Source organism: Oncorhynchus tshawytscha, linkage group LG07 (assembly GCF_018296145.1).
Source record: "Oncorhynchus tshawytscha isolate Ot180627B linkage group LG07, Otsh_v2.0, whole genome shotgun sequence".
NCBI lineage: Eukaryota > Metazoa > Chordata > Actinopteri > Salmoniformes > Salmonidae > Oncorhynchus > Oncorhynchus tshawytscha.
The window spans coordinates 33,984,176-34,011,374 of record NC_056435.1 but is presented as its reverse complement, the minus strand read 5'-3'; the positions used below and the strand labels follow the sequence as shown (position 1 = coordinate 34,011,374).

The 27,199-nt window shown below is 43.1% G+C and overlaps 1 protein-coding gene across 2 annotated transcripts in view; it reads left to right on the top strand.

Moving 5' to 3' along the window:
* Positions 1–26,002, top strand: part of LOC112254422 (protein kinase C delta type-like) — a 38,044-nt gene extending 12,042 nt beyond the window's left edge. Inside the window, exons 2-17 of one of the 2 annotated variants that reach the window (XM_042324336.1) lie at positions 11,142–11,274; positions 11,454–11,723; positions 15,191–15,356; positions 16,267–16,298; positions 16,486–16,571; positions 17,318–17,447; positions 17,595–17,695; positions 17,801–17,894; positions 18,324–18,448; positions 18,758–18,931; positions 19,053–19,144; positions 19,325–19,387; positions 19,533–19,671; positions 19,838–20,026; positions 23,336–23,464; positions 23,622–26,002. In XM_042324336.1, the coding sequence (XP_042180270.1) occupies positions 11,166–11,274; positions 11,454–11,723; positions 15,191–15,356; positions 16,267–16,298; positions 16,486–16,571; positions 17,318–17,447; positions 17,595–17,695; positions 17,801–17,894; positions 18,324–18,448; positions 18,758–18,931; positions 19,053–19,144; positions 19,325–19,387; positions 19,533–19,671; positions 19,838–20,026; positions 23,336–23,464; positions 23,622–23,780 (2,058 nt within the window). In that variant the 5' untranslated portion in view covers positions 11,142–11,165 and the 3' untranslated portion in view covers positions 23,781–26,002. Of the gene's footprint in view, positions 1–11,141; positions 11,275–11,453; positions 11,724–15,187; positions 15,357–16,266; positions 16,299–16,485; positions 16,572–17,317; positions 17,448–17,594; positions 17,696–17,800; positions 17,895–18,323; positions 18,449–18,757; positions 18,932–19,052; positions 19,145–19,324; positions 19,388–19,532; positions 19,672–19,837; positions 20,027–23,335; positions 23,465–23,621 lie in introns of both variants that reach the window. The other variant, XM_042324335.1, reaches the window with a different exon arrangement.
* The last annotated feature ends 1,197 nt before the right edge of the window (positions 26,003–27,199 follow it).

The following is a 27,199-nucleotide window of genomic DNA, read 5'->3' as shown; positions in this document are numbered from 1 at the left end:
CTAACTCAAAACAGGTGCACTCAATAAACACATAAGTAGGGGGAGGAAATAATCAGTGGCAGCTAGTAGGCCGGCGACGACGACCGCCGAGCGCCACCCGAACGGGAAGGGGAGTGTCCTTCGGTCGGAGTCGTGACAGATGAGGGGTAAAAAAATATTTAAACCATTTTAGTATAAGGCTGTAACGTAACAAAATGTGATTAAGTCAAGGGGTCTGAATACTTTCTGAATGCAATATACATAAATGTGCCAATGACATAAAAATAATTTCTGTTTTGTGAGGGAAAGTGCAAATTCTAGAGTTAAAACGAAAAGATGTGTCGCAGCTGTCTCAAACGCCAGAAGTACCAAAAGACTGTCTGTTCAGGAAAGCACTGAGAGTCTGGCGAGACGAGGCCTATTCAGGGACCCAGAGACAGATGACCGCCCGCCAGATATAGGAATTCAACTGCTACAAGCATCGTTTTTGGTGCAACCTCGACTAGAAGTGACAACTAAAGTGATCACAGTTTTTGGGTGGAATTGTCCTTTTTAATCATCGTTTGGTATTTGTTTCATTAGTCCGTTGTTGACGTAGTCCCAAAATGTTTTGTTTTGTCAGCAATCAAGTTTTCAAAATATGTAACTTTCAAAATACAGAAATCATCCCAGCATGATGTATTTTGCATCATATGATACAGTGGTATATGTCTTCAACATAGTCAGCCCAGAGCAATACCAAAGTATTTGATGCAAGAACTGCAAACACCATGTGCGCCTCACAAAATACCTCATCCAACATCCAGGGGTCCATGTCCAGTTTGACATGGCACAGAAAGACAGCAGGACCGTTGCAGAGCAGACAAGACCTCATGCAATGATTTGATGAAGACTGTTAGCTGAAGCCAGAGTCTGGAAAGCACTCAACCTCAAGTCGATCTGAGACATCAACCATATAGTATTTGTGCTTCTTGATCAGAAGGTGTTTGCTTTGACACCTGGAAGGTGCTACCCAAGCTTCCAGAACTTTCAAATAAATCTGTTGCACAAATTGAACTACGAGGAACTAGTGAGGTGGATCAGCAACCACAAACTGAACTTCCACCGGGAGAAGAAGAAACGGTCTGCTCGTTTGGCATGCAGACAAAGAGGCACAAACGTTGACAGTTGATTTCAGCTGTAGTGCTGAGACCCTAGAATGGAAATGATCTTCAATTCCACAGAGAAGTAATGTAAGAAAGAGGAAATAAGGCGTAGTACTGAAACCAATGACAATGTAGACTCACAAAACACGTGTATTTACTTTTATAACGTTACATTCTTTGTTGTGTAATTATTTGAATAGAACATATTCTGTGTTCCTTTTTTTTACTGTTTATTTTGGTCATTATTCTTTTACTTACAATTTGATGTACTGTTAACATTGTTCCTGTTATTGCTGTCTGAAACTGTATATCGGTATATGTTTTATGGGCTGTGATGTGTACACTGCAAAAGCAGTAACACAACGGCTATAGCCTTTTCACAATTCTCTAGGCCAACACTGGGGGGAAAGCCCACACGTTTTCTGTTTTGAAAGTTGTGTAGTACACTTTACTTGTTTCATCCAGAAATGGCAACTACAAGTTCATTTACAATAGAGTCATAACATCCACTGACCATGGATGTTTCCAAATCTGGATTTTATTGGTCAAGTGAAAAGCGAAAGATTAAAACAAATAACTTTATGAACAGGTAACTATGGGTGACAGGTCACATCTTGGCCCACTCTATACTTTAAATCAGTGGTTCCCAACAGGGGGTATTTGGCTTATCCACAGGGGGTATGGTGGATTCATGAGACCATAGGCTTACAGGTAAAATGCACATAATTCAGTTAGTGGTACAGTAACTGAAAAAGGTTGGGAACCACTGCTTTAGATAAATGAGTATTACGACAAATCTTTAAGCTAAATTATTTATTTACAGTGTGTGTATGGCATACATTCTACTCTTCCATACAGCTCAATGGTAAAAGGGCCTGTTTCCACAACAAGAATATGTTAGACTACATACCGTAAGGCTTTTGAAGTGTTAAGCAGATGAGACAATGCCTACAGTATTAATCCAAAGCCCTAAGTTGTCATAAATCATCATCACTTAAGTGTTCATCATCCTCCAAAACCTCAGTGGTGATAGACAGTAAGGCTATTGCATGTCTCATTTCAGTAATTGGCAGAGCAGAGAATGTTTTTCCTCATTTCAGAAAATTAAAAGAAATGCGCTCAGAAAGTTGATAATTTTGTCACAGGTACCCTCATTGGCTGATGTGCAATAAACAGAGACACTCCCATGAACACCTGATGCTCCCGATACTCAACTAGTCTAAAAGGCCAGTTTTATTGCTTCTTTAATCAGGACAACATTTTTCAGCTGTGCTAACATAATTGGAAAAGGGTTTTCTAATGATCAATTAACCTTTTAAAATTATGCACTTGGATTAACTAACACAACATGCCATTGGAACACAGGAGTGATGGTTGCTGATAATGGGCCTCAGTACGTCTATGTAGATATTCCATTAAAAATCAGCGGTTTCCAGCTACAATAGTCATTTACAACATTAACAATGTCTGCACTGTATTTCTGATCAATTTGATGTTATTTTAATGGACAAAAAATGTACTTTTCTTTCAAAAACAAGGACATTTCTAAGTGACCCTAAACTTTTGAACGGTAGTGTGTATACTAAAATGCACAAGCACAACTGATCAAAGAATTTGCAGATAACACACATCAGACACTCATTTTACAAGTCAAATAATACCAGGGCATATCAAATCATAGGTACATACACATACTCATGGTATAACCCCCACCCCACATAGCTGCAACCATATCCACTCACCACTCCCTCTCTCACCACATAGCCATACCTCCATCCCCCCCTCCCCCAGATCACCATTGAACCATTGTGTGGACCTCATCGACAGCCAATCCAATGAGACGCTCGTGGAACAATGATGTTTGAAGTAGGCCTCACCATTTCTCTGAGCCAATTAAAGTTTCCGGAGTCCAGAAGACAATCGTGTATTCACCCGTGGCAATTTTCTTACCCTTCTTCACACTTTGACCTGTGTATGTGCCTGCTATTCCTTCAGAATACAAACCTGATCGTTGATTATTGTGAAACTACTATTACCATCCATTTATCCACTTTCAATAAATCACAGACTGTTGGCCACACTTGATACACTACACTTTTACCATAGCCTGTAGGTAAACTCACCAACATGTCTCTTTTCTTTGAGAGTGTTCAAGCAGAAGAGGGAGGGTTCTTGAAATGTAACAGCCAATCAAAATCTTGCATCTGGGAGCCAGTGGACCATTCAATACAGAATTCAATACAATACAGAATTCTCCAAACAACAATGTGATTTTGGAGGTATGGCAAAATGAGACTACCCCCCTCCCTACCTAATTTATGCTTGCTCTATTGTTCTAGTTGTGTGTAAGGACATGGTTATCTTGCACAAGCAGCTGCCATATAGTTTAACCATATTAACACAAAGAGATGACGTATTAACAGACATAGAGTAGTAAATTACACTGACGCCCTTTTTTTCCAAAGTCAAAATGGCAATTTCTGTCACAATGAGCAATAACTTCAGTAGAAAACATTATTCTTTGAGTTGACACACACAGTAGCTATTATCTAATCCAGGCTGACGTAGGTTCAGGTTCATTATTGCGTGGAGGCTGTTTGCTTAACTGTAATTGCTAGGGCTGGGCCTGGCCCTGCTCAATAGACCCTCCTTGTCCTCTGGTTGGAGTTTCTCCCCCCCATCTCTCCTCTCTCTCACATCTCAGGTTCCAGTCACTCTGGCCATCTAGGTCTAAGTAGAACTTTGTCAACAGCACAGAGAGCCTTTTACCGTTCAGAGGACACAGTCTTCGCTGCTCAGTCTTGGAGTCCGAGTGACAAAATGCTGTTTGAACTGAATTGAGCTTGGCCTGGAATAGCCTGGGTTCTAATCTCATAATCCTGGTGCTAGAGGAATCCCACTGCTTGGGAAATGGTTTGTGTAAGATTGATTCTTAACATTGTGCACCAGCTGTGTTTATGTCATATTTCCCGGGTGTGAACATTTGGTTGTGGTGGGGCCTGTGCATGTACTCTACACACTCACTGTGAACTCAGACAGATTGACGGATCCATATTCTGTTGTTGAACAGAGAATTCACATCAAGGCACTTTGATTAATGGACAGGCCAACACAGACCCTGAGCCAGCCCAGCAGCAGACAGTGTACAGTATGAGAGAGAGCATGTTTGGTAGAGCGATGAAAAAGAAGATGTTTTCACAGTCTTGCTTTGACCACCAGATGACAGTTATGATAAGAAAACAGTTAGGCGCTGAACATGACAGTATGCCAGTGGAGGGGAGGACAGTAGCAGGTGACCCAACTTTGGTTTGTCATAGGGATGTGCACTGTTATTAATTTTTGAACGAACGTTAGTATTCAAATAGTTTTGTTAGTATTAATTTTTGCGAGCTAAAAATATATAGCCTAATATATATATATATATATATATATATAAATATATAGGCCTATTTTGACCTGATTTTAACCCTGAAAATTATATTTCTAAATGAAATTAAAATATCCTTGTGACATTGGTACATACAAGGATTTACCATGACATTTCAAATAATACATTTAAGAAAATGTACAACTTTTCAATGTCTTTTTTATGATGTGCGTTGTGCCCCCATAAAAAGACATGTAGCCTTCACACGTGTAGCTTGTTGTTTTGTTTGGCCAGACAAAGTGGCAAAGAGAGGCTCAATGTGTATGTAGCAAGTGGAGTGAGAGTTCACTAATGCAATATAACATCTAGCGAAATGAGAAGGAGTAGTCTACAACGAGCTGTTCTTTTAACGGAATGGGGTTGGGGAGAAAGTGCAGCATGTGGCCTCAAGCTACTCTTAGCTGTAGCAGAGTTGTCTACTTGCCCCGTATAACCTCCGCAGCTGCAGCAATATAGTGCCAGCCTCTCCCTCACGCAGCAGTGCTCAGGCTAAAAACTACAGTACCAGTCAAAAGCTTGGACACACCTACTCATTCAAGGGTTTTTCTTTATTTTGACTATTTTCTACATTGTCAACACTATGAAATAACACATTGGAATCATGTAGTAATAAGCAAAAAAGTGTTAAACAAATCAAAATATATTTGAGATTCTTCAAAGTAGTTGATAGTTGGCAGGGTTCTTCAACATTATTGTGCTTTAATGTATTTCTAATACTTTTAAAATACTTTTGGTGTTCAAGGTGTTCTGCAAGATATTTCCTAAAACCTCTTTTCCATTTGTGTGACCAGAAATCTAAGCTTAGTCCTAATTTTTAGGATGGAAAATGGTTGAAACATTTTACATATGGAAATTCCCTCAGCTCTTATCTTATTTTCAAATGCGGCCTAGGAACAGGGGCAGAATGACAGATTTTTACCTTGTCAGCTCGGGGATTTGATCTTGCAACCTTTCAGTCACTAGTCCAACACTCTAACCACTAGGCTATCTGCCGCCCCAAATATGGCATCCACAGTAGAGGGAAACGGCGCCCCGCAGACATTGTAAGTGTTATTGGGTTTTCTTTGTTTTCAGTAACTTTTTTTGTTAATGTAATATCGCAAATGGACGTGGCAGTTACACCATGAAGGATTCCAGCTTTAAAGGGAATTTTCACAATTTTTCAACATCAAATTCATTATCTCCAGCCACCCTCCTAACATCAACATGTAAAAGTTGCAGGTACATGTATTTGTGCTTTTGTAGTCTAAAAGATGGAAGATAAGTGTTTCAGTGGACATCAGCCGGTGACATTGATAACATCTGGTGTGCATCATGCGACTTTAACCAACTATGAGCAGGCAAAGATTACTTTACTCATCCATGTATGTAGGTAGCAGCCAGGAGTCAGCAGCTACTGAAACACTGCATGATGACATGATGGAAACACACAGTCATTGCCATTGCCCCTGTCCCATACTGTAGATAGCAGATCAGCTGAAAGTAATGATGATTGAGCCAAACAGAAGCTCCCAGTCTAAACCTGCCAGTCCTGCTTGGGCAGAGCCCTGAGCTTAGTGCTGAGGCCACTGCCTCCCTCTCTAATGACATCTCTCTTGAATGCCAACCTTTCTACGAATGTACACTGGTCTGTGTTGTTCCACTGAATATTCCTTCCCTCAAGATATATACATTGAGAACACCTTCCTAATATTGAGTTGCACCCCCCTTTTTGCCCTAAGAACAGGCTCAATTTGTCGGGGCATGGACTCTAAAAGGTGTCAAGCTTTCCACAGGGATGCTGGCTAATGTTGACTCCAATACTTCCCACGGTTGAGTCAAGTTGGCTTGGTGTCCTATGAGTGGTAGACCATTCTTGATACACACAGGAAAGTGTTGAGTGTGAAAAACCCAGCAGTGTTGCAGTTCTTGATACAGTCAAACTGGTGCACCTGGCACCTACTACCATACCCCGTTTAAATGCACTTACATCTTTTGTCTTGCCCATTCACCTGCTGAATAGCACACATACACAATCCATATCTGAATTGTCTCAATGATTAAAAATCCTTCCTTAACCTGTCTCCTCCCCTTCATCTATACTGATTTGAAGTCGATTTAAGTGACATCAATAAGGGATCATCACTTTCACCTGGGTTCACCTAGTCAGTCTGTCATGGAAAGAGCAGGTGTTCTTAATGTTTTGTACACTCAGTGTATATTAACACGTATTGCACCTAAATGCGATATTTTAGTTTTATATTTATGGTTACTCTGGCCCTTTAATTTCAGCACAACAGCTAAATAGTTACTTGAGTGCCTAATCTAAATAGCACAGTTGAGGCCCTCCGGCTCCAAGTCATATTCCCTAAAGAAAACACACACACAGAGAAACCTATTCTACCCACAGCCTCTTCAAGTGGACGTCTCTGTGACTCCACTCTCGAGAGGTCTGAAGACTGTATATGTCGCTAATGTTTGATTTTCACTCCTGTCCACTAGCCTGCCTTTCAGTATGCTGCCCACCTCCGCTGTTTCCCTCCGTCTCTCTTTCCCCTCTCCTGTTTTTTTTTGCACACTCCCTCCCCGGCTGCTTGTGCACACTTTTTCCAGTCTCTCTGGAGAGACAACAGATCTCTTTTACAACGTTGTGTGCATATGGCTGCCAGTCTACAAGAGAGCGCAAATGTATTTACTATGTCTATGGTGTATATATCAATGGTATGCAATGTACTGTAGCTGTTTCAGACTGCTGGCATCCAGTCTTTAGTTGCTTTTGGGCTTATTTCCAAGTCAACTCCAAAGTCTACTTCCGGAAGCAGGGATTCCCAATTTCCCATGCAACCATATCTTTTGTGTTTATCTACATGGGTAGCGCGTGGGCGGAGGAAGACAGTGGGAGAGTTTCACTCACAGCTGTTTCAGCCCTCTTGACCTCAGGCCATTAGGTTCAGGTGATATACTGTATACCGGGGTATTTCAAAATACCGATGGTATGATTTTAAATACGTGCTGCGTCACTGCTTATAACTATAAGAAATCTAAGCTGTGTCAAATAACTTCTACCCAGCTCAGGGCTCCAGCTATTTGGTTTGCTAACTTGCTAGCTAAGTGGTTAGATGTCAAGCTTCTTGGTTACAGCCGATGCATTCAATCCCCTCCTGGCTCAAGATCCCTGTTGCCTATCATGTTTTGGGTGCACATTTGGTAATACTGTATACCCTGGTATGGTACAGAAACGGTATGAAAATCGGGATATCACCCAACCCTACTAACTACTATCCCTCAATGGGATCAGATTCACAGTTCACTTTAAGTCCCGGAGAGGGAGTGAGTGAGAGCAGTACCATTAGTTAACCTAATGAAACCAGAACCCGTTCTGACTTCAGACATGTACAATACCAGTAACTGTGAGCTGAATGCTCCTCAATGCCACAAGGTGTTCCAGTCTACATGACTAACCCAGATAATGACTGACATACAATAATGTAAAAATGAGCATGAACACAAAGCAGTGTCTGACTGATTTCTCTCTTTACACACAAGGACACTTGTACCACTACATTGGCAGTACATACTGTATGTTATGTTGCAGAGAAGTTAAAGGATAAGACCATATCATATCCTTAGCTAATACCACACTGTACCAACACACGACGCTTTGATAAGAACAGCCACAGGACTTCTGAGTGGCTGGAGTCACGAGATGTCACATTAGTTGGGTTACGGGAGAGTAGTACTTCACTGAAATCACTGTTTGTTAACCCACATGAGTATTGCCACAAACACTGAAAAGAGGAAATTGGAGTAGCTACAACACAAAGCTCACAAGAAAACGGCTGTGTGGAAATTCTTGAAGGAATTCTGTAGGATTTCATGGCTGCTTGGGGAATTATGATGTAGGCGAATGCCGCCTCCCTCTTTGGCATGCTAACGTTAGCTCTGTGACGAACTGTAGCTCTGCTGTTCAAATGTTTTGTTCTAAAGAAGCCTTATGTAAGAAGGTAGTTCACCATTCACTCACTTACCATTAGCCTTAGTGATGAGGGGGAAATGGATACAGCTGCATATTATTTTTGACGATATATCGTATAGTTTTGACGATCTCGCAATATTATTTTTGCGCTAGTTGTCTGCACCCTCTTATCTTTTTTAATTGGGGGATCTACACTTTCAGCAGTTTTCTCATGGCTCTCTCTTGTCCCTCTGCAGCAGACAGGATGAGCAATATATTTGGGTAATGTAAAGCAGGAGCTGGCGCACACACAGAGAAAAATGTATTTAGTTTAGAGGTGCTAACTAACAGTGAATAAACTGTAAGCTATAAAAAATAAAGAGTCGCATACTCATATATGGAGTACCTGTCAAAAGTTTGGGCACACCTACTCAGTCAAGGGTTTTTCTTTATTTTGACTATTTTCTACATTGTAGAATAATAGTGAAGACATCGACTATGAAATAACACATATGAGAACATGTAGTAACCAAAAAAAGTGTTAAACAAATCCAATATTTTAGATTCTTCAAAGTAGCCACCCTTTCCCTTCATGACAGCTTTGCACACTCTTGGCATTCTCTCAACCAGCTTCATGAGGAATGATTTTCCGACAGTCTTGAAGGAGTTCCCACATGTGCTGAGCACTTGTTGGCTGCTTTTCCTTCACTCTGCGGTCCAACTCATCCCAAACATCTCAATTGGGTTGAGGTCAGGTGATTGTGGAGACCTGGTCATCTGATACAGCACTCCATCACTCTCCTTCTTGGTCAAATAGCACTTACACAGCATGGAGGTATGTTGGGTCATTGTCCTTTTGAAAAACAAATGATAGTCCCATTAAGCACAAACCAGATGGGATGGCGTATCGCTGCAGAATGCTGTGGTAGCCATGCCGGTTAAGTGTGAATTCTAGAATTCTAAATAAAATCACAAAGCACCATCACACCTCCTCTTCCTCCATGCTTCACGGTGGGAAACACACATGCGGCAATCATCCGTTCACCTACTCTGTTTCTCACAAAGGCACAGCGTTTGGAACCAAAAATCTCTAATTTTGACTCATCAGACTGAAGGACAGATTTCCACCGGTCTAATGTCCATTGCTCGTGTTTCTTGGCCCTAGCAAGTCTCATCTTCTTATTGGTGTCCTTTTTAGTAGTGGTTTCTTTGCAACAATTTGACCATGAAGGCCTGATTTTACACAGTCTGTTGGAAAAAGCATTCCAGGTGAAGCTAGTTGCGAGAATGCCAAGAGTGTCCAAAGCTGTTATCAAGGCAAAGGGTGGCTGTCTACTTTGAAGAATCTAAAATAAAATATATTTTGATTTGTTTAACACTTTTTTTTTGGTTACTACATGATTCCATATGTGTTATCGTAGTTTTGATGTCTTCAATATTATTCTACAATGTAGAAAATAGTACAAATAAAGAAAAACCCTTGACTGAGTAGGTGTGTCCTAACCATTGACTCGTACTGTATATAGTGTGCAACTCTCTTTATTTTTATAGAGCAATTTATTTGGAACATTGAAATCTCAATATATAGACAATCGTGCAAATTGCAATACATATTGTATCGGCACCTATCGTGATAGTATTATATCGTGAGGTCCCTGACAATTCCCAGCCCTAATTAGACCCGTTGGGTTATGAAAGACATCGATTCCCCGAAATGACATGTAGGAACAAAAGGTGTCCTAATCCGGGAAACTGCTGTCACCTTTTCAAATTGTTGGTAGCAGTAAGCTGATGAGTGAGCAGTCTTTCTAGACTTGCCAGTTCACATTTATCCAGCCAACGTCATGGATCCTTTGACAGTAAGTGCAGCCTTCATGAAAAAATGTGGTTTGTTTAGCTTTGAAGCTGTATGGGAAACATTGTCAGGCCTTTTGTGGTCTGTAAGATTGTGGAGTCCACAAACGGCATGCTGGCCACAATCTTTTGTGTTGCTGTGCTGTGTATCCAGTCAGCTGTCTCACAGCCTTGTCTCCTCTTTCCTCTATACTCCTGGTCTCCGCTTTGGTAGAGGTTTTAGTCACTATATCGTCAAAACCGACCTCATCCTTTCTGGGTTTCGATAAGGTTTTTGCAGGTGTAGGGATTTGGTTGGCCTCATGACCCAGGGAAGGACCCCTATGACTACATCTCAAAGGCGTGTCTAAGTCGGCCAACAAAAAACTATTGGCGGAGGGAAAGGAAAAGCCGGCGGACCAAATTTAGAGCACTCTCCCTCTCTGTGACTTAATGTGGCGTGTGTTTCTGATCCCAATGATTTTCTGTCTGATTCTCTCTTCTCCCGCTGTCTTATATTGCTCTCTCTCTCCAACTCTCTCACATAGTCCCTGGGACAGGAGAGGAATTTATTCTTCTTCTGAGTCTTTCACAATGGTCTCTCTCCTCTCTGATGTCGCAATGTAGGGTGTTATTTTAGCATGGACGTGACAGTGGGTAGCTTCCACTTCCTCTGTATTTCCTGTCTCTTTGGTGGCCCACAGCTGTGCCTTTTGTGTTTTTACTTTGTGTTTTTAGGATATGTGTTGAGTATGAGTGTTTGTTTGTGCTGTGCAGCCTTATGTCTTTCATAATTGTAACCCTGACTGTGTCTGTTTTACAGGAGGCTGCTGACTGAGTGGTCACCATGGAGCCCTTCCTGCGCATCGCCTTTAATGCGTTTGATGTGGGAGTCCTGCCCCCCTCGACTAACGATCCCTTCTGTGCCATTAAGATGAAGGAGTCCCTCAGCACTGGTCAGTAGCACTACCCATAGAGTACTACCAAACTGTATATACACACACCTCTCACTCTCACCTTTTACTCTCTCTCCCTGCCTTTCACATGTACACAACCACACTTTGTGACAAGCACATGTGTAATCTGTATGTAGTAGTGTATCTCATCTCCCTCCCTCTCTTCTCTCGCTCTCCAGAGCGAGGGAAGACCCTGGTCCAGAGGAAACCCACTATGTACCCAGCCTGGAAGTCCTGTTTCGACGCCCACATCTACGAGGGCCGTGTCCTGCAGGTGATTCTGATGAAGACCACAGAGGAGCCATTGGCCGAGGCCACGGTGGGCGTGTCCGTGCTGGCCGAGCGCTGTAAGAAGGGCAATGGCTGTGCTGAATTCTGGGTAGACCTGCAGCCTTCTGGGAAGGTTCAAATGGCCATCCAGTTCTTTACGCAGGACACAGACACAACAGGTAGTAGCCCAAACATACATGCTCTCAATCTGACACTTACTGTATATCTCTCTGTCTCTCTCTGTACTCTCTAGCACTCATAAACACTGGTTAGACAGTAAACAGTGGCCTCTAGTGGTATATGGATAATTGTGCTGGAGGGAATGGCCGCTGTTTTACGGGCTCCTGAACAATAGTTAAACATTTTTATTATTATAATTATTTCGATTTTTATCTCCCAAAATTTCTATCTTGTCTCATTGCTGCAACTCTCCAACTGGCTCGGGAGGTGAAGGTCGAGTTATGTGTCTTCCGAAACATAACCCACCAAGCTGCGCTTCTTAACACCCATCCTCTTAACGCGGAAGCCAGCCGCACCAATGTGTGGGAGGAAATAGTCTTTCAACTGACGACCATGGTCAGCCTGCAGGCGCCCGGCTCGCCACAGGGAGTCGCTAGAGCTCAGTAAGCCAAGTAAACCCCCCCCCGCCAAACCCTCCCCTAACCCGGACAACATTGGGCCAACAGTGCGCCGCCGTATGGGACTCCCAATCACCGTATGTAGTGACGCCTCTAGCACTGCGATGCAGTGCCTTAGACCACTGCGCCACTCGGGAGGCCCCGGATAGTCATACTCAAAGCTGCTCCTGATCAATTGTGCTATTTTGTGTGTTTTTCTTTTGCGCTGCTTCTAACATGTTTCATCCATCGTTTCATATGATTGAAAAGAGCTTCTTGACATCAAAACAGAGATCAATAACCTCGATTTGGATAAGGACTTCTATTTCAACGAATCAGAGGGAAAGGACATAAGGCTCATCCCAGAACAGACCCAAATCCCCGTCACTCGGAGGCGGCGGCGCTATAGATAAGCTGTAGACCACACTATTTACCAAGAGAGTTTTATTTTTTATAGTTGTCTATTTCCCACCACAAACTGATGCTGGCACGAAAACTGCACTCAACGAGCTGTATAAGGCCATAAGCAAACAAGAAAATGCTTACCCTGGACCCACTCCAAATCACATACCGCCCTAACAGATCCACAGATGACGCAATCTCTATTGCACTCCACACTGCCTTTTACCAACCTGGACAAAAGCAACACTTAGAATGTGGTTCATTGACTACAGCTCAGCATTCAACACCATAGTGCCCTCGTAAAATGCATCACAAAGATAAGGATCCTGGGATTAAACACCTCCCTCTGCAATTGGATATTGGACTTTCTGACGGGATGCCCCCAGGTGGTGATGGTAGGCAACAGCGGTAGGCTTGACTGGCTGCATCACCGCAAGGCTCTACAGAGTGTAGTGCGTATACCTCAGTACATCACTGGGGCTGAGCTCTCTGCCATCCAGGATCTCTATACCAGGTGGTGTCATAGGAAGGCCCTACAAATTGTCAAAGACTCCAGCCACCCAACTTAGTCTGTTCTCTCTGCGACCGCACGGCAAGTGGTCCTGGGGCGCCAAGTCTGGGACCAAAAGGCTCCTGAACAGCTTCTACCCCAAAGCCAATAAACTGCTGAACACTTAATCTGCTTTTCACCCCCTACCTACATATTACCTCAATCACTCACCCAACTCCCTCAAACTCTAGTACACTGACTCTATAGGTACTCCTTACATATAGCCTCGTTATTGTTATTTTATTATGTTCATATTTTATTTCTGTCTATTTGTTAATTTTCTTACATTGCAACTGCATTGTTGGAAAAGGGCTCGTAAGTAAGCATTTCATGGTAAAGTCTGCACTTGTTGTATTCGGCGCATGTGAGAAATATATTTGATTTGATTTAGAGAAATATGCTGCTGCACAAGTCTGCCAGGCCAGCTCGTCACATTGAGCTCAGCCTAGCCCAGAAGCCCTGCAGGCCCTGAAAGGGGGAGTGTGTGTATCTACAGCTGGCATATGACCCAGGTCTAGGGAGGGACTGTATGTGGGAGTGTCCCATTCAGGCTGAAACTGCTCTGGCTTGGCCCGGGCTAGGCTAGGCTGGAGCAGCATCCATCATACCCCCCTCTCTCTGCAGGTTTCCTGAAATGCAGCCCAGACTGTGGTATATTTAGGCCTGTGTGTCTGAGTAGCCCCCTCTGCCTGACTCTGTCACCAGCCTGTATCCAGAGCTGGCAGGCAGGAGCAACTCTTCTCTAAACATATACACCAGTCAATGGAATGAGATCTTTTCTTCTTCTTCTCAATCTATTCATCTTCCCGCCTGTCTGTGTCCTCCCTCACTCTCTTTTGTGTCTTCTCACAGTCCTCATATCAGTTTTTATTTTCTTTGTTTACCTCTCTCACGCCGCTCTCATTTTCTTTTCATGACCTTTGACCCAGCCCCCTTGGCTTCCTCCAGCTGCATCCACATTTCCCAGAAGGTCGTCACGGTTTACTCTGAAAGTCAAACAAGTGTGACCTCAGTCTGTAGATCTCTTTTCCTTAATATATCCCAATTTGATGGTTCATGTTTTATAAATGGTATTTCTATAGCAAATAGATCATCTCTAACTCTGAGACTCAACTTATACCGGTTTAGAATATAACATTGTAGATACAAGGTGCATGAATATTTGCAATTCCATATATATATATTTTTTACCAAGGTGCCATTTGTAACAACGTAACAACGTTTCCATCACCAGTTTTCCACCATTTCATGATGATTTACCTGAAAAACATGAAAAACGTCACGACCAGGCTGATGGAAATGCCAACGGAAATGCCAACAGACAATTTGTTCGTTCGACATGGTGGGATCTTTTTGTCTCTGTAAAATGTATTATGCGAGAAATGGTGATTGGAAACCCCTTTTTATGTGCAAATATTGAAATAAAAACCATCATATTGGAGTAAACTTGGTCTTCCCACTATGACTCGGGAAACCATACAGTTTATTAGGCTACAGATGAAATAAGTTATGAAGAGCTTTACAGGGTGGTGAAAGTGCAAGGCTTTGATGCTCCTTTGCAATAAATATCGAAGGTGACATGATGATCGATGCTTGGCTGCCGTTTGACAGTAATAATATCACTGTTAACCATAATAATCTCATAATGTGGGTAGCCTACCCGCTGCAAGCTGATGATTTAAAGTGCTTGTGCCAAAACCATTGTAGGCACATTTGCTATATAACGCAACAGTTGTTGTGACAAAACCATCGGTAGAGTTGAAAATGCGATGGAAACCCATTTAACTTTGTATTTTTCATTTGGTACGTGGGATTTTATCAGCAAAAGTTTTTTATGTGCACTACATCAACACGGACAGCATTTTATACGCAAAAAGTCATTTTGATGGAAACACATTCTGGTTGAAAATGCGCATATAGTTTTATGCAGATTTGTTTATGTTTGCATGAAAATCTGTCGCAAATTGGATGGAATCCTAGCTACTGTAACAAAATGTCTCAATATCACCCACAGACACAATGGTATGACTGAGAACATAGAATCATTAGCTTGATCATTTTCATGTGTCCCCAGCAGCGTTTAAATCGACAGTGAAGATGCGCGAAGTGGAGGACGAGCCGAAGACACTGAACCGAAGGAGAGCCATTAAACAGCCCAAGGTGCACTTCATCAAGAACCATGAGTTCACCGCCACCTTCTTCGGACAGCCCACCTTCTGCTCTGTCTGCAGGGAGTTTGTCTGGTGAGAGACGGAGAATACCTATCCTAACACCACCATGACCAAATCAAAGTGTATTGGGCACATACACATGGTTAGCAGATGTTAATGCAAGTGTAGCGAAATGCTTGTGCTTCTAGTTCTGACAGTGCAGTAATATCTAACAAGTAATCTAACAATTCCACAACAACTACCTAATACGCACAAATCAAAGGGATGGAATAAGAATGATGTACATATAAATGTGTGGATGAGCGATGACCGAGCAGCATAGGCGAGATGCTGTATAATACCATCCATACTGACCATGGAAAAAGAGCATGACTTTCTCACACGTCATTACTGCATCAAAGAGTGGGCTTTCAACCTGGTTTACTTGTGTAGTTGTTTGTTTTACACGCAAACGGTATTATGCCTTGGCCTAGCAGTAAACCAGAGTACAGAGAGAGTTGACTGATTACCCCAAAACCAGCCCCCATGGGGTCTCTAAGTAGACCCATTAGCAGCCCTAATTGTTCCCTGACTGGAGTAGCCAGGTCAATAATAACAATAAGACTGGCTGGCGCGACCTGTAATGTGAGCTCTGTAGGTCACTGTCTTGGGAAAACCCACAGGGTGTTCCAACAAGGTCAGCAGCTCAGCACAATCCCCAGGGCAGGGCTGTCCCCTTCCGACCAGAGAAGAAAACTGTTATTGGTTCCTAATGGCGACAGGTTGAGGAATGACCAATGTCCCTTTTGGCCTTAGAAGTGTGTGCGGACGGTGTTTGTGCAAAAGATGAATGAATGTCTCTCCTCTCTTTCATTCTGTTGAGCTACCGTTGTTTATTGTCACCATCAATACTTTTCATGAGGTTTTCTCACCTTCTGGGAAAAGTGCACAAAGCTTAGAAATGTATTGTATGACTCTTACACCCTGTTTTCTTTTCAAACAGGGGACTCAACAAGCAAGGCTACAAGTGCCGACGTGAGTGTCTCTCTGACCACTTGCTGTTTAGATTATTCCACTATATGGACATTGTTTTGTAGCTTGGAGGCATCCTAAACATTCGCTGTGCAATCATTCACTCCCAAAAATATACACATTTCTCATATCAATAGGTGAATGTCTCAACTGTGAGCTTGCCCTAATGTGGCTTTATCTCTGTCCTCAGAATGCAACGCGGCTATCCACAAGAAATGCATCGACAAAATCATTGGGAGATGCACCGGAACAGCAGAGAACAGTAGAGACACTGTGGTAAGCATTATGACCACCTGTCATAATACATTGCAAATAGTAGTTGGTGTTTGAAGATCAGTTTTCAACGGAGCATTTCCCTTGATCAATATGTTTACTTGGATCGTCATGTTCCCACGACAATTCCTGATTGCATCGCGGTCATGCAGCTGTGAGGGAACTGTGTCACGCTTCTCTGCATCCCTTTAATGGCAAGACGAGACCCATTCAGGGAGGCCAACGGCCGTCAGAGACCAGGCAAATCAATGGGCTCGTGTTTAAAACTGAACAGTGGTGCTCGGTTCCAGTTGTAATTTAGCTAGCAAAGGACCAAAGTAGCCAGTATAGTGCCAGTGGTTTCAGTATAAGACCATTGTTACCAGTAGTGGAGCACTTTTAACTAGTGTTGCTTATGAAGTATACAGCCAGGGAGATCGTAAGGCTGCTAGTATCTGCCGCAGTAGGATCAGCTCTTCAGCACCTGAGGCAGCTAGGATAGATCTGCCTTCTCTTGGAGGGCAGAGTCCTCTGTCTGCAGCCTGTATGGGAGCTCCCCTGGGTGTGTATGTGGATTTATAGGCCAGTCAGTGCTTTGAGGGTGGAGTCAGTCCAACAGTTAAGGGTGTAGGTGTGTGCCCCCTGCTCCCTTTGGGGAACCATGAGGAGCTTCAGAAGGGCTGTGAGGCCCCACAGACTCCCAGGTTTTTGGGCAGTGCTCATTGGTACTATGGACTGGCTCTTTGATGACGGGAGCTCTGTGTCCACAGTTCCAGAAGGAGCGCTTTAAGATCGACATGCCGCATCGCTTCAAGAGCCACAACTACATGAGCCCTACCTTCTGTGACCACTGTGGCAGTATGCTGTGGGGAATGGTCAAGCAGGGCATCAAGTGTGAAGGTGGGTGTGATGCCCCTTCTCTCTCATTCCCTCTGTCTCTTTCCATCTATCTTCAATACACGCAATCTGTTAGCTCTGGCCCTCTATCTCTTTCCCTCTCCGTCTTTCACAACCAGTGTCTTACTCTTCTCTCCTTTCTCCTGCCAGAATGTTCCATGAACATCCATCACAAGTGTCAGAAGAAAGTGGGCAATCTCTGTGGAATCAACCAGAAACTTCTGTCTGAGGCCCTCAACCAAGTTAGCCAGGTGTGAAAGGCAGGGATATGCACTTGGTCATACCCACATATGTGTTTTTTAGAATCATTAATGCACATTCATAAACCTATTGTAATGGCATTTTTACCCCCTCAGAAATCCATAAGTAGGTCTGAATCCAACAAATCCGAGTCAACGGACATTGGAATCTACCAGGACTTCAACAAAAGCCCAGGAGCGGACCCTAGTGGTGAGTAGCTGTCACTGTTGCAGCTGAGAGCAAGGTATTCTGCATTATAAACTGGGTGGTTCGGGCCAGGAATGCTGATTGGCTGACAGCCGTGGTATATCAGACCGTATACAACGGGTATGACAACATGTATTTTTATTGCTCTAATTACATTGGTAACCAGTTTGATAGCAATAAGGAACCTCAGGGGTTTGTGGTATATGGCTAATATACCACGGTTAAGGGCTGTATCCAGGCACTCCATGTTGTGTCGTGCATAAGAACAGCCCTTAGCCGTGGTATATTGGCCATGTACAACCCCCCAAGCCTTATTGGTTAAGTAAACTACACTTTTTGGTTTTTCTTATCCATATTTTGTTGTTGTTGTGTCTTTACATGTGTAAATGTATCTATTGAAATTATGCCCCTCTCTTTGTGTGTGTTCAACAGAAGCCAATGAGAAGCTGTGGGAGGGTGGTAAAGTCCCTGCCCCCACCAACATCACCCCCACGATCCACCTCACCATCGATGACTTTGTGTTCCACAAGGTGCTGGGCAAGGGCAGCTTTGGCAAGGTAATGTAGGCCCCAGGCCAACCACTCTGGTACATTTACCCTCACATCACTGACACCCATGCACACACACTCAATTGCTTTCCCACAAGTGTCACATGCTAATACTGCTTTGTCTAAAAGGTTCCAAGGCACTCTTCAACTGCTGCAAACGAACCTACTTTAGGTGTTTAGTTACTATATGTTATTATCTGTTGTCAGAGTGACAATAGCAACCCAGTGGCCTGCTCTGGTCTGATAGTTGTTCAACATGTGTTTTCTCTCTGGGAGTATACAGCCTAACAGTATCACCTCTCCCGTCTGGCGCTCCAGGTCCTGCTGGCTGAGCTGAAGGGGCGAGGGCAGTACTTTGCTGTGAAGGCCCTGAAGAAAGATGTGGTTCTGATGGATGATGATGTGGAGTGTACCATGGTGGAGAAGAGAGTCCTGGCCCTGGCCTGGGACAACCCCTTCCTCGCACACCTCTATTCCACCTTCCAGACCAGGGTGGGACCCCTCTCCAAAGCTTCATCTTTTATTATGAGAACTATTTTCCCTCAGACTGATTTGTGTCACTATACTTATCTGTGTAAATGATAGGATTATGTGCGTGTGTGTGTTTTTCCAGGAACACCTGTTTTTCGTGATGGAGTACCTGAATGGAGGGGATCTGATGTTCCACATACAAGATAAGGGTCGCTTTGATCTCTACAGAGCCACGTGAGTGACAGACTGCAGTGTTATGTAGAATCTATCTCACCATCCACCAGCAACTAAGTAGTTATGTTACTTTAAAACTCATCCAAGAGGGTTTGATAACAGGTTAAGGACAGACTGTAGGCCTTTCATAATGATGATGCACTCAGAAGTAGTTGGGTCTCTACCATTGTTCTCCCCCAGGTTCTACTCAGCAGAAATCGTAATTGGACTGCAGTTCCTCCATTCCAAAGGAATTATTTACAGGTGAGCTCCATGAACTGCGATGGCCTAATCTTGTCGTGCACATGATTCACCCCTGTATTAATGCTTAATAGATGAACTTAATTCCCTTTAATCAGGGAGCGGATTGAACCCCTCTCCCCCCTGCCCTAACCCTTCCCTGCTACAGGGACCTGAAGCTGGACAATGTGATGCTGGACAGGGACGGCCACATTAAGATTGCTGACTTTGGGATGTGCAAGGAGAACATGTTTGGAGAGAATCGGGCCACCACTTTCTGTGGGACACCAGACTACATCGCACCAGAGGTTTGTGTGACTGTCTGTGTCTATGCGGGATAGGGTTTTGTAGGATTCTGTTGAAAGCAATTTACTCTCTGTCCTGTATTTGTTAGCCTGTGTTTTGATCCTGACTGTAGTTGACTCCTAACATAGTTGACTCTTAACATCTGTCTCTCTGTCTGTCCATCCTCAGATCCTGCTGGGACAGAAGTACACCTTCTCCGTGGACTGGTGGTCGTTTGGCGTGCTGGTGTATGAGATGCTGATTGGCCAGTCGCCATTCCAGGGTGATGACGAGGAAGAGCTCTTTGAGTCCATCAGGATGGACGTGCCTCACTACCCTGGCTGGCTCACCAAGGAGGCCAAGGACCTGCTGGAGAGGGTGAAGCTACTGCTCATTCTCTTCTCTCACTGACCCCTGACCTCCTTTTCACAATGTTGTATGTCTGTGACAGTTGGTGGCAGATGGGGCTCCACTAGTAAACAATGTAATCTTGCATTCTCCCCTAACTTTCATCCACACTAACCATGCACACACAGACATTCACACGTAAACTCAGCAAAAAGAAACGTCCCTTTTTCAGGACCCTGTCTTTCAAAGATAATTTGTAAAAATCCCATTAACTTCACAGATCTTCATTGTAAAGGGTTTAAACACTGTTTCCCATGCTTGTTCAATGAACCATGAACAATTAATGAACATGCACCTGTGGAATGGTCTTAAAACTTCTTAGGGCTGAGATCCCGCTAACGGGATCGATATGACAACAGCCAGTGAAAGTGCAGGGCGCCAAATTCAAAACAACAGAAATCCCATAATTAAAATTCCTCAAACATAGAAGTATTTCACACCATTTTAAAGATACACTTCTTGTTAATCCTACCACAGTGTCCGATTTCAAATAGGCTTTACGGCAAAAGCACCACAAACGATTATGTTAGGTCAGAGCCAAGTCACAGAAAAACACAGCCATTTTTCCAGCCAAAGAGAGGAGTCACAAAAATCAGAAATAGAGCTCAAATGAATCACTAACCTTTGATGATCTTCATCAGATGACACTTATAGGACTTCATGTTACACAATACATGTATGTTTTGTTTGATAAAGTTCATATTTATATCAAATAATCTCAGTATACATTGGCGCTTTATGTTCAGTAGTTCCAAAAACATCCGGTGATTTTGCAGAGAGCCACATCAATTTACAGAAATACTCATAATACATGTTGATGAAAATACAAGTGTTATGCATTGAACTTTAGATACACTTCTTCTTAATGCAACGGCTGTGTCAGATTTCAAAAAAGCTTTACGGAAAAAGCAAACCATGCAATCTGTGTACGGCGCTCAGTCACCAAACAAGCCAAAAAGATATCCGCCATATTGTGCAGTCAACAGAAGTCAGAAATAACATTATAAATATTCACTTACCTTTGATGATCTTCATCAGAATGCACTCCCAGGAATCCCAGTTCCACAATAAACATTTGTTTTGTTCGATAATGTCCATCATTTATGTCCATAGAGCTACTTTTGTTAGTGCATTTTGTAAACAAATCCAAACTCACGAAGCACGTTCACTAGGAGCAGACGAAATGTCAAAAAGTTCCGTTACAGTCCGTAGAAACATGTCAAACAATGTATAGAATCAATCTTTAGGATGTTTTTAACATAAATCTTCAATAATGTTTCAACCGGAGAACTCCTTAGTCTTCAGATATGCAATGGAACTCAAGCTAACTCTCACGTGAACGAGCGTCACGAGCTTGTGGCACTCTGCCAGACCACTGACTCAAAGAGCCCTTATGAGCCCCTCCTTTACAGTAGTAGCATCAAACAAGGTTCTGAAGACTGTGGACATCTAGTGGAAGCCTTAGGAAGTGCAACATGACCAATATCCCACTGTATCTTCAATAGGGAATGAGTTGAAAAATGACCAACCTCAGATTTCCCACTTCCTGGTTGGATTTTTTCTCTCAGATTTTTACCTGCCATATGAGTTATGTTATACTCACAGACATCATTCAAACAGTTTTAGAAACTTCAGAATGTGTTCTATCAAATACTAATAATAGTATGAATATTAGCAACTGGGACTGAGTAGCAGGCAGTTTACTCTGGGCACCTCTGGGCACCTTATTCATCCAAGCTACTCAATACTGCCACCAGCCATAAGAAGTTAAGACACTAACAGCTTACATATGGTAGGCAATTAAGGTCACAGTTATGAAAACTTAGAACACTAAAGAGGCCTTTCTACTGACTCTGAAAAACACCAAAAGAAAGATACCCAGGGTCTCTGCTCATCTGCGTGAATGTGCCTTAGGCATGCTCTAATGAGGCATGAGGACTGCAGATGTGGCCAGGGCAATTAATTGCAATGTCCGTACTGTGAGACGCGTAAGACAGCGCTATAGGGAGACAGAGCGGACATCTGATCGTCCTCGCATTGGCAGGCCACGTGTAACAACAGCTGCACATGATCGGTACATCCAAACATCACACCTGTGGGACAGGTACAGGATGGCAACAACAACTGCCCGAGTTACACCAGGAATGCACAATCCCTCTATCAGTGCTCAGACTGTCCGCAATAGGCTGAGAGAGGCTGGACTGTGGGCTTGTAGGCCTGTTGTAAGGCAGGTTCTCACCAGACATCAACGGCAACAACGTCGCCTATGGGCACAAACCCACCGTCGCTGGACCAGACAGGACTGGCAAAATGTGCTCTTCACTGACGTGTCACGGTTTTGTCTCACCAGCGTTGATGATCAGATTTGAGTTTATCATCGAAGGAATGAGCATTACACCCATGCCTGTACTCGGGATCGATTTTGGAGGTGGAGGATCCATCATGGTCTGGGGTGGTGTGTCACAGCATCATCGGACTGAGCTTGTTGTCATTGCAGGCAATCTCAATGCTGTGCGTTACAGGGAAGACATCCTCCTCCCTCATGTGGTACCCTTCCTGCAGGCACATCCTGACATGACCCTCCAGCATGACAATGCCATCAGCCACACTGCTCGTTCTGTGCGTGATTTCCTGCAAGACAAGAATGTCAGTGTTCTGCAATGGCCAGCGAAGACCCGGATCTCAATCCCATTGAGCACGTCTGCGACCTTTTAGATCTGAGGGCTAGGGCCATTCCCCCCAGAAATGTCCGGGAACTTGCAGGTGTAACTTCTCACAGCAAGAACTGGCTAATCTGATGCAGTCCATGAGGAGGAGATGCACTGCAGCACACCAGATACTGACTGTTACTTTGATTTTGCCCCCCCCTTTGTTCAGGGACACATTATTCCATTTCTGTTAGTCACATGTCTGTGGAACTAACTTGTTCAGTTTATGTCTCAGCTGTTGAATCTTGTTATGTTCATACAAATATTTACGCATGTTAAGTTTGCTGAAAATAACCCAGTTGACAGTGAGAGGATGTTTCTTTTTTTGCTGAGTTTAGTCACACCCAGACATACAGAGAAAGACAGGCATTGGAATGTCACAATGTTGCCCCGGGGGAAAAAAAGGTTATTTTTCCATAAATACGCAAACAATGTTGCGATTACAGTATAACCCTCTCGACCCCTCCCATCTACACACTCACAAGCTCAAGCTCTGCACACACACACACCTTACATCTCAGATGGGATGCCTGTTTCTAAGCTCTTGTGCGTCTCTGTGCTCAATCCCCAGCTGTTTGAACGAGACCCTAGTAACAGACTAGGGGTGGTGGGGAACATCCAAGGACACTCCTTCTTCAAGACCCTCAATTGGCCTGCCCTGGAGAAGAGAGAGCTGGAACCCCCCTTCAAACCTAAAGTGGTACGATCTGGTTCTCTGGCTTTGATGTGGATAGTGAAACTCACACACTGATGCTTTTGATTGGTTTACACCATTGTGAATGACTTGTTTGGAGTTGTGGTGTGAATGTTTCTATTGGTCACTTGTTGAACTGACACCCCTTCTCTGCCGAGCACAGAAAGCGCCCAATGACTGCAGCAACTTTGACCGGGAGTTCCTGCGTGAGAAGCCCCGCCTCTCCCACGCGGACAAGAACCTGATTGACTCTATGGACCAGGCGGCCTTTGCAGGCTTCTCTTTCATCAACCCCAAGATGGAATGCATTATGGTCAATTGAAGGCACAACATGATTCCTCTATCTATCCATTATAAACATATAAACGGAAGGAAGGAAGGAAGGAAGGAAGGAAGGAAGGAAGGAAGGAAGGAAGGAAGGAAGGAAGGAAGGAAGGAAGGAAGGAAGGAAGGAAGGAAGGAAGGAAGGAAGGAGAGAGAGACCAGTATAGCATTTATCACTGTGGTGGGTCCAATCAATAGTGGTGTCTTTCTTTTCCTTGTGATCAAATATTGAATCATTATGAATCAGTCCATATACTGTACTTTATCCCCCAACAACACTTACACCACCCCATAACTCAGACTGTTGTTTAATATTTTGCATGCTGGGAAGTCGGGGATCAAATGTGGCTCTATTATCACACCCCTGTGTGCCCTACCTACTGTCTGTCACTCTTTCCTGTCCTGAACATTCACATAATACTTTGTGTGTCTGTGCGTGTCAGCACTCGCTGTGCGTAAATGCATAAATTAATGTGTCTTTGTGAGTGACAGCATGAATGTCTAGTATTTCCCCCTAGCTGTAGCAGTTACTCTGATTTGGAGTCACATGCTGGTGCCAGTTATGAATTGTCTATAATGAAAAAAATGTTTGTACTTTTTCAGGTACAAAATGAAAGGGTGCTGCATACAAAATCTTGTTGTATAATACCCAAGAAACAGGACCATTAGAGAACGCACAGATGTATGCAGGCATGGATAGTCTCATTCCCCTCTCACCGTGTGGATCTAGCTGCCCATCCACACGGTATAAAACTAAGGGTTTGCAACCAGTACTGCAACTTCCCCACTTTCCTGAACCAACTGCAGCTACTCTGATTAAGACTTGAGTAAGTGTGAAACAGTGGAACATCTTTCTGAAGGGAGTAAATTTAATGTTACTACACAGTGTGTCGTTTTGAAGGATATGGGTGTGTTGGGGGTTATTCCATTGGCAAAAGGATGGATAATTGGGTCTTGTGTTACTTGAAAGTATTGTCAGAGGAATCATGCCCATCGAGGGCACAAGGGCACGTGCCTCTTCACGTTACATTATTTACTAAATATCATTTTTAAGCCAATCATTCAAATGTATTTATAAAGCCCTTTTTTACATCAGCCGATGTCATGAAGTGCTGTACAGAAACCCAGCCTAAAACTCCAAACAGCAAGCAATGCAGATGTAGAAGCACAGTGGCTAGGAAAAACTCCATAGAAAGGCAGGAACCTAGGAAGAAACCTAAAGAGCCCACATATTTTCATCATTATTTATAAAAAAAGATCTGTCAGCTGTATGTTGCGGAGGGGACACAGAGTCTGAACCAGTAAGTGGCTCCTTCCAAGGTGCATCGTGGACCAAAGATACGCGTGCAGAGAGTATTGTCAGTGGAGGAGGAGAGTGTCGAGTGAATCACAGTTCATTTTTACTGACGGTTATCGGCAGGCCTCACAGGAGCTATGTATGAAAATAATTTTGATCACGGTATGTAGCCAATTGATTCATTCTTGATAAGTAAATAAAACACATGTTTGGTTGTTTCTCTGTAATACTAGCCACCTAGCAATTTTATGAAGTTGACTAGCTAGCTAGCCAGCTACAGTGCCCTTTGTAATTATTGGGACAGTGAAGCGTGTTTTATTATGAATAGTTTCCTAATCTCCCAGCCTCATAAATAGATTCCCAGCCATTTCAGGCTATCAGTCAAGTTAGAGTAGCTTGTCTAACTATCTTAGCTGGCATGTCTGCTGGCAAGGTTGCTAGACTTTAGAAAATACAAAAATAGCTTTAATTCTTGGGTTATGAGACTATATACCCGTGTGGCAGTTTGTACTAAACTCTTAAAATATAAAAGTTCTTAAAGAATCAATGTGCATCATTAATTAAAATTACAATTAAACCGGTTAGGGGTATGGTTAAATAACCTTTCCAGAAAAATATAATAGAATTAGGCATAACAATTATTGCTCTAGATTGCAGGAAAAAGCTGTTTCAGGTGTTTGAAAAATGCTAAACTCTCCAACTTGTCAGAATTCTCACCATCCATCTTCATGTACTATATCACCCCTCTAAAATAATGGGTGCATGAGGTCCCTGGTATTGTAACAATAAAATAATAATATGCTGGATATGAAATGAAAATGTTGATTGCCCTAAACAGACACTTTATAAATATTGTATGTACTTTTTTACTGTCTTCATATTTTACATCTGATTATAAATAAACACATTTTTATTTATGGTCATGTGTTTTCCATTACGTTTTGATTGCCTCTATTTGCAAAATGTGACACTTTCTCATAAATGTGTTGTTGCTCCTCAAGAGACACATTCACAGCAAGATGATCTTTTGACCATCGCTGGGCTTGATTTAATTTGATTTATTAGGATCACCATTAGCTGACACCAATAGCTAGTCTTACAGGGGTCTGACATATAACGAACAAAAAACATTACAGACCAAATACAACTTACGAGCACGATGGCGGTCTATGCAGATAAGTTGTTTTGGTAGCTGAAGGAATTATTGGATTTCCTTACCCAAATATGACTATTTGGTCATTTCTACGGTCAAACGCCGTATGAATATGGTTTAGTTTACGACAACACTAGATAGCTAGCTCAAAATCTAATTTGTCAAACGTACATGGACACTTCCAGAACCAAAATAAAATAAATGGAGAGATCGTCAGATGGACAATTAACCACAAAAGATGTTATGATTTTGGGTACTCCTCTTCAGAATGTAACTGTGGGGGGAAATACTGCAATGGGTGATGAAAATGTGGTGAGCACGGACAACAATGCTCACAACTCTGCGCCCCTCCAGTCCACAGCTCAGGCCGTTCGTTACCTTACGACCCCGGCACTCCAGTCAAGCCACAGGGGAAAAAGATGAGGCCAAGAGGGTATGTCACTTCTTGAGATGCAAAACAATATTGTAATGCTTTTGACAGCAAAGATAGATGAAAAGGCAAATGGCTTGGAGGACATGGTGAGGGAGAATACGATGAAAATTGAGGCCATGAAAAAATCTGTTGACTTTATCTTTCAAGAAGTGAAAACCCTCAAAAGTGACATGAAAATGTTAAGAATGTGGCTGATCTTGAGCAAAAGGTGAATGAGGCAGAGAGATATCAGAGCAGTTGGGTGAGGACATCAAATGCAGAGTTGTTGACATCTGTGGAGCTGTCATTCCTGAATCAAAAGCCAAACTTCAGGAAAGTGTAGACATCGTTCATTGTTTGGGAAGAGTCAATGATCAAGACGACCGAGGACAACCATCATCCGGTTCACCAACAGATCTACACAGGATCTTCTCTGGAGGCGAGCGAAGAATTGTGAATTCCTCATCAAGCAAAAATTGAGGTTCACAGAGGATCTGACCTCAGCAGACAAAGTGACAAGAGAGAGACTGTGGATGATGGTGGCTGCAGCTCAAA